This window comes from Panicum virgatum, chromosome 3N (assembly GCF_016808335.1).
Source record: "Panicum virgatum strain AP13 chromosome 3N, P.virgatum_v5, whole genome shotgun sequence".
In the NCBI taxonomy this organism is placed as follows: Eukaryota; Viridiplantae; Streptophyta; class Magnoliopsida; order Poales; family Poaceae; genus Panicum; species Panicum virgatum.
Window position 1 is genome coordinate 15,966,372 of NC_053147.1, and position 13,067 is coordinate 15,979,438.

A 13,067-nucleotide genomic window follows, 5' to 3' on the forward strand; every position below is an offset into this window, starting at 1 on the left:
AAAGTTTAGGTTTGGCTACAGTAGCATATTTCATTGTTATTTGACAACTAATGTCTAATTATAAATTAATTAATATTATTAGATTCCTCACGTAGGAATCAGTTAGATTATGTAATTAATTATTTTTTAATTATATTTAATGCATAACACGCAAACTTTTTTTAAGGAACTAAACGCAGCCTGGGGCAGAGCGCAAAGCGCAAAACAGACACCTCCTCCGCCGGCTCCCATATAATTCTTCCCGGTCTCGCTTCCAATTCCCCGCTCCAAGCAGGCAGCAGCAGCAGCAGCGCACGTCGCCTTCCACTGTCCCACCTCTCTTTCCTTCCAATTCCCAACCAAAACCCCGGGTCTTTACCTGCCAAACCAAACCTCACACGAAGGCAGCGGCGGCAGCGCGGCCAATGGCCATCGAGGCGGACGCGGCGGCGGTGGCGAGGGCGGTTTCGGTTCCGGAGACGGCGCCCATCTCTCCGGCCGCCGAGGCGGCGGCGGGCCCGGCGCGGCCGCGCGGCGGGTGGCTGAAGAAGCTCATCCCGCGGGAGTACCTGCCCCGGAGCCGGCGCTGGAGGCTGGCCGCCCCGTCCGCCGGCGGCGCGTCCAGGCTGGCGTCGTCGCTGTCGCGCTCGCTGCGGTGGAAGCGCCTCCCGGGGCTCTCCTCCCTCAGCCTGCGCAGCGGCTCGGCGTCGGCGGTGGTCGACGCGGTCGCGTTCCGCGTCATGTACGTCGTGGAGGCCGTCGTGCTGGGCCTCGCGCTCTCGTGCTTCTTCCTCTGCTGCGGCTGCCACCTCTGATTTTGCTGTTTCTTCTCCCCCTTTCCCCGCTACTTGGCCGGCGTGTAGCAAAAATGCCATCTTTTTCCTTGTTCTTCAGTTCTTCTATCGTTGATTTTGCTGTAAATTATCTAACTACAAAAATGAAAATTTGCATTGTCAATCGGCAGTTTATTAGTTTAGTTTTGCGTGTTGTTGGATGCTGTGATGCAAGAAATTGCGTCATGGGAGACTGGACCCAATGTGTTCTTGTTTGTTTTATGCATAATACTCCATTGCTGTCGTTGTCTCCTTGAAAAAAAAAAGGAAATGGGAATATGGGATTGCTATTATTCCTTTCCTTCCCTCCCAACACTCTGATTTTTCTCCCCCTTCCACTTCGCATCCTCCTCTTCAAAAAAGCGAGGAAGCTTTGGATAATTGGTAGCTTGAGTTGAGAGCACCTCTGGAGGGGATCATGGAGGAGGAGCGGAAGGTGGATGCAGCGGCCTTTGGTTTCCCGGGGCCGGTGCGCCCGGGGGTCACGCGTGTCGGGTGGATCGGCATCGGCGTCATGGGCGGCGCCATGGCTAAGCACCTCCTCGCGGCTGGGTTTGCAGTCACTGTGTACGCTCGCACGCCGGCCAAGGCGGAGAGCCTTGTCGCCGCTGGCGCGAGCCTCGCGGACTCGCCGGCGGCCGTGGCTGCTGCATCCGATGTGGTGTTCACTATGGTCGGAAACCCCGGCGACGTCCGCGCGGTGGTTCTGGACCCCACCACGGGCGCCCTCGCCGGCCTCCGCCCTGGCGGCGTGCTGGTGGACTGCACGAGCTCCTCCCCTTCCCTCGCGCGCGAGATCGCCGCGGCCGCAAGCGCGACAGGCTGCTACGCCGTCGACGCGCCAGTCTCGGGGGGCGACGTCGGCGCCCGCGACGGGACGCTGGCCATCTTCGCCGGCGGCGACGAGGCCGTGGTCGCCTGGCTCGCCCCGCTCTTCGCCCACCTCGGCAAGGCGACCCACATGGGTGCGCCCGGCAGCGGCCAGAGCAGCAAGATCGCCAACCAGATCGCGGTGGCCGGCGCGGTGGTGGGCCTGGGCGAGTCCGTGGCCTTTGCCAACGCCGCGGGGCTCGACGCGCCGCTGTTCCTCGACGCGGTGTCCAAGGGCGCGGCGGGCTCGCGCGTCATGGACATCTTCGGCGACCACGTGCTGCGCCGCGAGTTCGGGTACGGGGGCAGCGTGCGTTACATCGTCAAGGACCTCGGCATGGCGCTGGAGGTCGGGGACGGTCAGGAGGAGACGAATGTGCTGCCCGGAGCCGCGCTGTACCGCCAGATGTTCACCGCTATGGTGGCCAATGGCGACGGCGACCTGAGCTTGCAGGGACTGATCACCGTCGTTGAGCGCCTGAACGGCATTGGCAAATAAGGTAGGCTGCAGGCAAGATGTTCACCGTAATGCCGCATTGAATTTGAAAACTTCTGTATTTTTTTCTGAATAAAGTTTGGGACTCAAGGAGCATGTCTCAATTGTTCATGGACTATGTCAGTGACTCGGTATGTATTAAGCTTGACTTGCTGATTTGCGGTTGTCAATTTGTCATTTCGCTCCTGCTTGTTGATATCAGACATCCAACGTGAGAACCTCTGCACTGGAACTAACTGATTATCTGACGGCTGAGGACTAGTTTGCAAAGGACTACAAACACAAAGGGGCTTCTCGCTGAACCTTGTAATAAGATATTTGAAGTGTCAGACAGATATTTGCACCGTGGAGGATAACATATACACCCGGCCGTTTCTGCGTACTGGCATCAGTCATCTTATCCCTTCTTCCCTCTCAAAAATCTTCAGCAAAGGGTTAGCAGGAGAGGAGCAGCTGAGCAAGAATGGCAGCACCGGGCTCGCTAGGACTTCTCCATGCCCCGTCCTTCACCGCTGCCAAGTGCCAGCCGGTGGCGAGCCGAGCAGGTGCGCGGCGAGCACCACGACCACTGTTCGCCGTGCGTGCTTCGGCTGCTGACGCCGCCAACAAGGACGCCGTCCTAAGGGCCTTCCGCGAGAACAGGGCTCTCAAGGTTTATCTTTCTATGTGTCTCCTTCACCTTATCAGTCTTTTGATGTCAACATTTACGTTCCATTTGGAACACGAGTTTCAACTGTTTTCCAATAAAATATTTATGAAATGCGTGCGTTCCAAACATGACATTAGAGCAAGTTTCACATGTTACTTTCAGAGTTTCAGTGCATTAGAAATCTGCAGATTTACTGCCGTCTTCAGATTGGACAGTTGAAGCATATGGCCTCCGAAATTTATATGGTTGGATGGGTTTTTCTTACTGAATGCTGATAGTCACTTGCTTATGCAGATCATCTCTGGGCTACAAAACTTCGACAGGAGCAGTGTTGCATCTGTTGTCACAGCTGCAGATAAGGTGTTGATGATGCATCTATCTTTCAGTGTTTATTATTTTGTTCTTGCAGACTTCTTTGAGACTGAATAATGTGAAAATGAGGATTAGAAGGTCTGATTCCTTGTAAAGACAATATGAAAATATCATTAAAACTTGAAAGCAATCATGAATTTGCTCATGTTATCTTGTCCATTGGTGACTTCTAGAGCTGTGAATAATCTAAGATCATGTCGCTGATGATTTTTCTTAACAAAAAAGTCAAAATACGCGGCAGGTCACTGTCCCGGATTCGATGTTCGAGATCGAGCACTCATTATCCTTCATCCAGTATGTTAATTAGTATATCTACGGAGAAGTTATTATCAAAACAAGTTAGCTGTATCATCAACCTCCTCTCTTCAAATACAGTCAACATCTATGTGTACCAGGAAGCAACCTAAATTAGCTATAATTTTCCAAGACATGTGAGCTTTGTTAAGAAAAACAAGAAATCAACTTATGTCATTTTGAATTTTCTTGGTGATGTGAACCTTCTCTAGGAAAAGTAGGAATTGCACTATAATTTGGCAGGAGTCTGTGGAAAGGGCCTCTATCATTTTGTAGTTCCAAAACAAACTTTGTTTACTTTTCATACTTTGGATCAGCAGACATATATTATACTCAACTTTAAGTATATGAAAAGTTTGGCACATGCTATTTTATTCATGATGATATCATATTTTGGACTGAAAGATTACTCATCAGTCATAATAACAAGTTTGAGGTAATTTTGTTAATGGTTGCAGGGAGGTGCCACCCATGTTGACATAGCATGTGCTGAGGACCTAGTAAAGCTTGCTCTGGACCTTACCACCCTTCCGGTAAGCTATCCCTTCACAGGGTGATTGGAATTTCAATGTAATTTCCATTAAGGTTGTACAACAGAGTTCTTATGTTAAGTGCATTCTGGATATTGCATACTGCAGATTTGCGTCTCATCTGTAGATCCTTCAGCGTTCCATTCTGCAGTACAAGCTGGAGCCAAAATGGTCAGGCTTTAAACTTGGGATGAGCCCTACACACACAAAAAAATATATAAAAGAAAGGCACTTTTTAAAATAATATTTTCCTCAGTAAAAACCTTCTTTCTTGCAGGTTGAGATTGGAAACTATGATTCCTTTTACGAGACGGGCATCGAGTTCTCTTCTGACCAGGTATTCACTGACCTTCCTATTCTGAGCTGCTAAATTTGCTAATTGTGCATCTCTTACTGCAACATAATCCACAAGTGGACAAAAGAAACTCACACGAGTAATTGATTTCAGATACTGAAGCTGACAAGGGAAACAAGGAAGATGCTTCCAGACATCACCTTATCAGTAACAGTTCCTCACACACTGAGCCTGCCAGATCAGGTATATGTTCATCAACAATCACTACATTTAAACACGAAGTCTTCTGAAATGAAAATAACTGGCACATGCTTTCAACTGGCAAATTTCGATGCATATTTGCAGATGAGACTTGCAGAGCTACTCGAAGAGGAAGGCGCTGATATCATCCAAACTGAAGGCGGAAAATGTTCTAGCCCTACAAAGCCTGGAGTGCTGGGATTAATTGAAAAGGTATGGCAAACCTGGACTAAAAAGTGAGCATGTTATATCAAGCTGTTTCTCCGTTGTACCGGATTTACGAAATTGAGTTACAATTGGCAGGCAACACCAACACTGGCCGCAGCGTACTCCATCTCCAGGGCTGTCAGCATTCCAGTGATGTGCTCGTCAGGGTTAAGCTCGGTAACAGCACCAATGGCCGTAACTGCAGGAGCTGCTGGAGTGGTATGCACTAATGTATACCTGAAGTTTTTTTTTTCTATTAGAAAAAACAGCGATGTGACTTTGACAGGAGCCGATTTTTGTTCTTCTGATTGCAGGGAGTCGGTTCTGCTGTTAACAAACTCAACGACGTTGTGGCGATGATCGCAGAGGTGAGAAGCATCGCACAAGCAATGGGTCTGGACTCGAGAAACGTGCCTGAAAACTTGAGAACAGTTCATCACTAGTGGCTAGGAGTCAATCTTTTGCCTTTTCTTCTCGAACTTGAACAGTCAATAAGAAAGCAGAGGATGCAGCCGCTCTGCATTTTCTCTCTGCTGCCTTTTGCCGTGGCTGTGGGTGAAAAGCACCATAGTAGAAGTGCTGCCTTGATCGATAGAAGTTGTATTGTTGTAAAGACCTCAATGCATGTGCCGCTGGATCGCTGCAAGTAGTCTTTTTTGGGGACATGGTTTGTGCAATGAAAATGAGATCGTGCTCTTGCAAATTTGACTCTATTTTATGTTCCGTGGAGGAATACCGTTTCTGGGCATTGCTTGTTACCTGCGGCCCCTCGTTCGGCCGCCGCCGATGTCCGTCTCGACCTTCCGTCCCCCTAGAATCTCGATCTATCAAATCTCTCCGCTCCGCTGCAGCAAGGAACGGAGGCGAGCGATTTGTTGCCATCCAATCCAATCCCGGGAAGCACTAGCAGCCGCGCGCTTCAGCTCACGCTGCCCGGCAATGGCGATTCCCGACGGAATCCTTCACGGAAGTCGGAGTCGGAGCACAGGCATTCTGGGTTCGATGCAGTCGCTTGATGCCGGGGTTGCGGTTATATTGAAATTTCATAACCACAGTACCATCAAGGACTCCGTGGCCCAATGGATAAGGCGCTGGTCTACGATCCCCAGCGGAGTCGCTTTCTCGTTTTACTTTTTGAGCTTCCTATGTTTCACTGAGAGGTCATCCCCTACTTTTTGAGCTTCCTATTTTTCACTGAGAGGTCATCCCCAACTCGTACTCTTAACAGAAAAACAGACATATAGAGTCGATAATAATTCTTCTCCAAAACTATTTTTTTTCAATTTCCTACTTCACTGAGCCCGTATTGCAGTTCTGCTCCTTATTGGAGTCCCCAACTCATAGCATTCTCAACCCTCCCCATCCAAATTTGAGGGCATGATCTACCTTTCCTTCTTTTACAACATGAAAAGGAAAATTTGAAACTCCCAAGTCTCTAGCACATCAGCACCAAATGATGCGAAACTTATTCAAAAACCAACAGATGGTTAATGCATGCTGAATGACAAAGTACATCAGCTGCACGCCGAGTATAAAGCTAAATCATGATATCTTTTATCGGCGTTTATTCCCAGTTGCAATTTCCCATGCTTGCAGAATATGATTCACAATTTCCTCCACACCCACTCCGTGTTTCACCTGCACGCGGTAGAAAGATGCTTTCATCCATGGTTTCAGTAAAGAATTTAAGTGTATTAACAATGTAAACCATGTCGCTTGCAACTAGCATGAAGAATAAAAAATAAATAAATAAAGATGTGCACAGCTTGATCCTGAACCTGTGCAAACACGAAAGGCCCTCCTTCCCGCATGCGAAGTGCATCTCGTTCCATTACAGCCAGGTCAGCCCCAACAGCCGGGGCAAGGTCTGTCTTATTTATCACCTAAGTTTAGAATGACCAAAACCGATTAAAAAAAGAGGAATAATGTCAAGCAGGTGAATGTCGAAAGTCAAAAACAGGTTCAGGTAGTTATAGATGAAGTTGGCGAAATACAGTATGACGCACCAAAAGATCAGCTTGGGTTATCCCAGGGCCCCCTTTTTCTTGGTATCTTGTCCCCACCGGAGACATCAATTATGTAGATTATGTAGTCTGCTAATTCTCGGCTAAAGTTAGCAGCCAAGTTATCTGCATGAGAAATGCACAAACGGCACCCTTTAATGCTTGATTATGGAGTTGTGTAAAAAGATGGATATTACCCAGAACTAAGGATACACGTTATCATTCCGAAGCAGAGGGATGCTTGAAACATGATGCTCCCAACATATACAGCAGAATAGGCATGCAAAAATTTCTTTTTTGCAAGGACTTGAAAGGAGCATTCTCTGTATTCACTTTAAAACATGATGCAAAGTTCACATGATAACAAGCATTAGACAGGCAACATGATCTCAGCAGGATGAATAGGGTGGTTTACACAAATATATGCATGACAACAGAAACAGCCTATTTAGTTTAGATCCAGAAAATAAAATACCTCCTCCAGATTCACAGAGTAGCAAATCAGCTTTGTACAAGTTCGATAGCTCCTCTAGAGGACCAAGATTTATACTGATGTCTTCACGTATAGCTGCATGAGGGCAGCCTCCAGTTTCCACTGCACGTATGCGCTCTTCTGGGAGTGCTCCATGCTTGATTAAGAATTCCCCATCTTCTTTTGTGAAAATATCATTTGTGACCTGCATATGAAGAGAACAGATAAAAAAAGGACCAAATGCGCGATTCAAGGTTCATGGTGGAGATTCTATGCTTTAGAAAATATCTCAAGAAGGCGAAATGCTTGTATTTCTATATCAGCGCATAGGTAAATCATCGAATAAGAGAAGAAAACATGCTTTAGTTTAAGTTGAGTTATCAGAAATCAGAAAATAAGACTTCTTTTAACAAGCGAAAAGTCTGAAGATCAGAAGCAGGGACAAAAATGAAGCAGTAGATTATAGATGAATATCTCGAAATTATATAATCAGTCATGCGAAAATCTTACTTTGCAATGAATTTTCAATTTGATCAGGAAAAGTAGATAACATCTGTAAAAGAACCGGAGGGCAGAGTGATGTCACATACCGCTGCAAGACTATATTTGTCACGTAGGAATATGCATAGTGCTAACATCAGGGCAGTTTTCCCGAATAAGGAAAGATGTTCATATAAGCATTAAGAACCATAAAACTCTAAAACGTAGCTGTTCAATGCATATGCAACAACGAAATTTATTGGATTTCAGCAGTTAAAATTATTCTGATTTCTGAAGCATGTGCCTATCTGCTGTGTTCCAATCTAGTTATACCAACTCGCCACTCCACACGTCAGGATGGAACTTCAGGAACAAAGTCAATGAATAATCAGAGAATGTACAGGAAACGAGGCATTTATACTGAAAAACAACTCAGAGGAAATCCATTTGGAAATGACAAGTAAGCACACCGAGAAGCACAAATGAATTTATATTCCCGCGTCAATGGCTTACATTCAGTGTGTAAGTAACACTCCTAACTCAATTAGAGTCATAAAAAAATACGATGCATCTACATTAAATAAAGGTGAACACCAACGAGCGCTTTATCGACAAGAGATCCCAAAGATGTCGAGGCTACATACAACAACAACAACATAACCTTTTTGTCCTAAGCGAGTTGGGGTAGGCTCCATACTACCAAACAAACCAAAATCCCAGATGAAGCTGAAATTTGCAGCGGTGCAAAGGAGGAATTTGGGATTACAAAGCAACCTCGACACGAAGTAGAGGATATGCGTTTCTCACAGCCTCCAAATAACCGCACTAAACTATGTGATCCAGGCTACCCGCAATTGGAAGGAGTAAAGGAAAGTAGATGGAAATAATCGAGCTTACCCCGTGCCGACGGGGCTGCCAATTCCGACGGTGAAGGCGCGGTCAGTGAAGGTGCGCGAGGCAAGCGGCGGCGCGCGCTTGGTGAAGTCGCCGGAGGAGTAGATGGTCTCGTGGGAGTGCGGCGCGAGGCCGTCGTGGGAGTGCCACACGCGACCATCGTCCCCCGACCCACGATCCCCCCGCTGCATTGCCACCGCCGTCCCTGAAAGCGCAGCAAAAACCAAATTCAAGCTTGCGTTAGGTCAGCTGTGCGGACAACGAGAATGCGGCGGCGCGGAGCAAGAGGAATGAGGGCACACGCGCTCGCACCCGTGCGAGTGATGGTGGTGGTGATCGTGGGAGTGGGAGTGGTGGTGGTCGTGAGACGCCATGGATCGGAGCTTGGAGATGGAATTGGGAGGCAGGCTGGAGATTTCAGATAAGGAGGCGGAGCGCAGATTCGGCGATGAGCTAGATTTGAAGTCAGAAGATGCTCGTTGACTATGGGTGTGTTTGGTTGAGGGGCTAAGTCTAGCCTAGCTAGATTTCTAAGCCTGGCTAGCCCAAGCCAGGGTTGGACAAGCAATGAGTCCATGTTTGGTTGTGTGCCCTGACTAAGCTAGGCTAGAGCAAGATTTTGTTGCATAAAGAGATGGTCTGCATCTGGCAATACAAGATGACTTGTTTGGTTGGCTGTGCAAGATCTGATCGAGTCACCCATAACCACTAGTGGTAAGCTTACCCCCAACTTGTGCATAAATTAACATGATTCGTCTTCTTAATTTATATAATCATGTACTAATATCATTGATGTCACGCTAATATTGAAAGGCATCACAAATTTATTCTCGTATACAGATCCATCAAACTGGTATTTTATCTAACTTCGAGACATGAAGAAAGTAGCACCATCAAAGTCATTGCCTTATTGAAACAGGCCATTAGATTTCCACAGAAAATTTCTACCATTCAGGACAAGAAAAAATAAGAAGGGAAACACGCAATCCATTCACTAGTCTGTATGTGCAAGAACAGCTCTAGCAAGAGATAGAGAGGGGAATCTCGTGTTGGAGTTCGGACCTACCAGATTCGCAAGAACACAAGGTCCCATCACATGACCTACTAGAGAGGAAGAGAGGGGAATCTCGCTTTGGTCCTTGGATGCACTGTCCCAAGCGGAGTCCTTTTCTTTTTTTTCTAAGACTTCATGCTTCCCCTTGCCCATGATGGCTTCTCCATGCGTTCCGTATCCCCTTGCCCCATCAAGATTCTTCCTTGCCCAGCACTGGATCTAGATCCTCTACAACCGAATCGGAGCATGCTTGCTGGAATCGAGCTCATGCGACGGCGCACCATGGATGGGGAGGAGAGGACGTGAGGAAGGGGAAGACACCTACCAGGTGGAACCAAGTGAGTCAAATGACGAGACGGAGGTGAGCGGAGCTAGAACCCCTGCAAAACTCAACATCCCGCCTGCATCTGCCTGGCCAAGTGTGCGAGCGCCCTTGCACTCACAGAGCCTGGCCACGCTAGTACGCTCGATTCGAGCGTACTAGCTAAGCCTGGCTAGCAGCCATCTCATGCATTGCTAGAGCCTGGCTAGCAGCCCCATCCAGACAACCAAACAAGTTCACGGTGCATTATACAAGCCTGGCTAGAAGTTAGCCACCCAACCAAACAGGCCCTATGCGGATTCTAAGAGAGAGGGGAAGCATATTGAGCTTGTTCGGAAGAAGTGGGCCGAATTAGGTCTATTGGAGAGAGGTAGGAAGAAATAGGCCATCGTTCTGGAAGGATGGGCCGGTACTGGGCCCTGCAACTGTGGTTGTGACTTCAGAGAGATGGGCCGTTGCCTAGTGACATGGACTAGAACCTTTGGATTTACCATTAGAAAAAAGAACCTTTGGATTTATTAGATCAGATGAAGCAAGGTCTAAAACCAAATGATGTCACCTTCCTTCACATCATTGGCTTGTTAGCTGCTTCAAGTCATATAAGGGTTTGAGGAAGACCCCGGTTACATTTTCAAATCCATGTCTATTGGGTACGAAATTAATCCAATACATAACCATTATGCAGAACAAAGGGGGCAACCTAACAAGTACTCCCTCCTTTGTAAAATGCAAGATGTTTTAATTTGTCCTCAATCAAATTTCCTCAGGTTTTACCAAATTAAATAAAAAATACACCAATATCAGCAGCATCAAATAACCATTAAATTCATCATGAAATATGTTTCAATGTTGTAATATAAGTACTTGTTATAGTTTTCTAAACTTTAGCAAAATTAGAAACGTTTCATTTATGAGAAAAACAAAATGACTTATATTTTGAAACAACAGGAGTATTTGTGACATTTTTTTTTACCAACATCTAAAAGATTTTCATGGGAGAGAGCAAGGTTTTTTGTGACACCCCGGCCCAGGGCTTAATAGGATTAATAGGATATTCATACCAACAAGTTGCAACTTCTTTTCCGGAAGCCGGTCTCCAAAGAACTCCGAGGTTAAGCGTGCTTGGCCCAGAGAAATTTGGGGATGGGTGACCGACCGGGAAGTTCTTCCCGGGTGCACACGAGTGAGGACAAAGTGTGCAGAAAAGGCTGGTGTTGGTCTGTGAGGATAGTCTATGTCCTAGAAAGTAGACAGATGTAAGCGGGCCCGGCCTCGGGGATGCGGGACGTTACAGAATGGTATCAGAGCCGACTCTCGCGGTTTCACGGGCACGTACGAGCGTAAGTGTGGAGGCATGAGCACGGGCGCGTGGGGGCGCAGATGCCACCGGCATGAGCATGGGCGCGTGGCAGGTCAGTGCGCGGGCATCTGGGATGCGCCGTTGGCACTGGACGCACGGACGTGGCACATGGGCTGCTGGCACTGGACGTACGGGACGTGGCCAAGAGAGGACGTTTCTGGCTTGGGATTGACCGACGAGGACGTCGGTCTCTAAGGGGGTGAGCATGTGACACCCCGGCCCAGGGCTTAATAGGATTAATAGGATACTCATACCAACAAGTTGCAACTTCTTTTCCGGAAGCCGGTCTCCAAAGAACTCCGAGGTTAAGCGTGCTTGGCCCGGAGAAATTTGGGGATGGGTGACTGATCGGGAAGTTATTCCCGGGTGCGCACGAGTGAGGACAAAGTGTGCAGAAAAGACTGGTGTTGGTCTGTGAGGACAGTCTATGTCCTAGAAAGCAGCCAGATGTAAGCGGGCCCGGCCTCGGAGATGCGGGACGTTACATTTTTCTTCGAAACAACATTCCAAAAGAATAGGGAATCCATATTAGTCGGTATAGACAGAAAAAGATTAGCTTGGTTTACGTGAGGTAAACTCCAAAGACTTTACAAGCGCGTGATTAACTAAAAGAAAACCAAAGAAAAACATCAAGATGGTCCATCCATATGACAAATATCCACAGATAGCGGCAACTCACAATCAAACGGCGTCTCGTACACTATGTTTAAAATTAAAGACCAATACGCAAAATGAAGGGCCATCCATGGGACGCGAAGTATTGTATAGCTAAAGACTCTAGAAGCTGGCATGCTTCGACTAGACGCTCCCTTCGGACATCAATGTGCCGCAACAGAGCCCACAAACCGAAACCAATGTGTCCCCCTGAAAAGCACCTTCAAAGAAGTTTTTGGTCTACAGTTGTTAAACACAGCATCATTCCTTGTGAGTCAAATTGACCAGCATATAGTTGTGGCTCCCGTCAATAACAATATATTATGCTTTTGCCCTCCCTGTTTAGACCATGTATTGAACAAATGTTCTATATTTAATGGAGGTGGTATACCAAACACAAAATGAATTGCACGCCTAAGAAATGTTGCATAATGACATTCAACAAATAGGTGTTGGATAGTTTCCGGCTTGCTGCAAAAATAACAAGCTTTATTCCCATTCCAATTCCTTGTAGCTAAATTATCTTTTGTTAGGATCACTCCCCTTTTAAGATACCACATAAATATTTTTATTTTGAGAGGAATCTTCATATGCCAAATTTCTTGCATAACTTTCAAACCATTATTGACTAGGTGCCTATACATTGAATTAACTGTGAATGCCCCATTTTTCTGTAGGTTCCACATAAATAAATTTATCCCATCATTTAGATTAATATGTATCAGACTTGCAACAAGGTTATACCACTCGGTTAACTTAACCCCAACTAAAGCTCTTCTGAAGGAGACATTAAGTGGGTTCGAACTGAGTACTTCTGCTACAGTTATATGTTTTTCCCGTACTATATTAAATAAATTAGGAAACTGGTCTTTCCGCTTCTGGTTACCACTTATCTTCCCAAAATCTGATTTGGTTACCACTAACTAGTTTGAACCTTCCAAGATTTAGGAATTGATCTTTTACCCCATCAGGCTTGACCAAAAATGTGAATCCCCCGCTTTTTTACTTATTTGGCTTAAAGTACAATTCTTCAAGTATTTGTTTCTAAGCATTTGTTGCCACA

At 46.6% G+C, this 13,067-nt stretch overlaps 1 protein-coding gene and 2 pseudogenes across 2 annotated transcripts; 2 read left to right on the plus strand and 1 right to left on the minus strand.

The window, feature by feature from the left end:
• The first annotated feature begins 251 nt into the window (after window positions 1-251).
• LOC120664629 lies at window positions 252-955 on the plus strand. Its single transcript, XM_039943909.1, has one exon. The coding sequence runs from the start codon at window positions 405-407 to the stop codon at window positions 792-794; it is 390 nt and encodes a 129-aa protein (XP_039799843.1). The 5' UTR covers window positions 252-404; the 3' UTR covers window positions 795-955.
• A 217-nt stretch (window positions 956-1,172) lies between these two features.
• On the plus strand, window positions 1,173-5,476 carry LOC120664630 (annotated as a pseudogene). The gene is made up of 10 exons (XR_005670972.1): window positions 1,173-2,182; window positions 2,571-2,830; window positions 3,122-3,187; window positions 3,952-4,026; window positions 4,132-4,194; window positions 4,301-4,360; window positions 4,472-4,561; window positions 4,664-4,771; window positions 4,862-4,984; window positions 5,080-5,476. The product of XR_005670972.1 is annotated as an uncharacterized LOC120664630 (transcript).
• An 835-nt stretch (window positions 5,477-6,311) lies between these two features.
• On the minus strand, window positions 6,312-8,988 carry LOC120667380 (annotated as a pseudogene).
• Between the last annotated feature and the right edge of the window lie 4,079 nt (window positions 8,989-13,067).

Bases quoted from the DNA above. Each gene is read 5' to 3' on its own strand.
- LOC120664629 (XM_039943909.1), top strand. From the start codon at position 405: ATGGCCATCGAGGCGGACGCGGCGGCGGTGGCGAGGGCGGTTTCGGTT.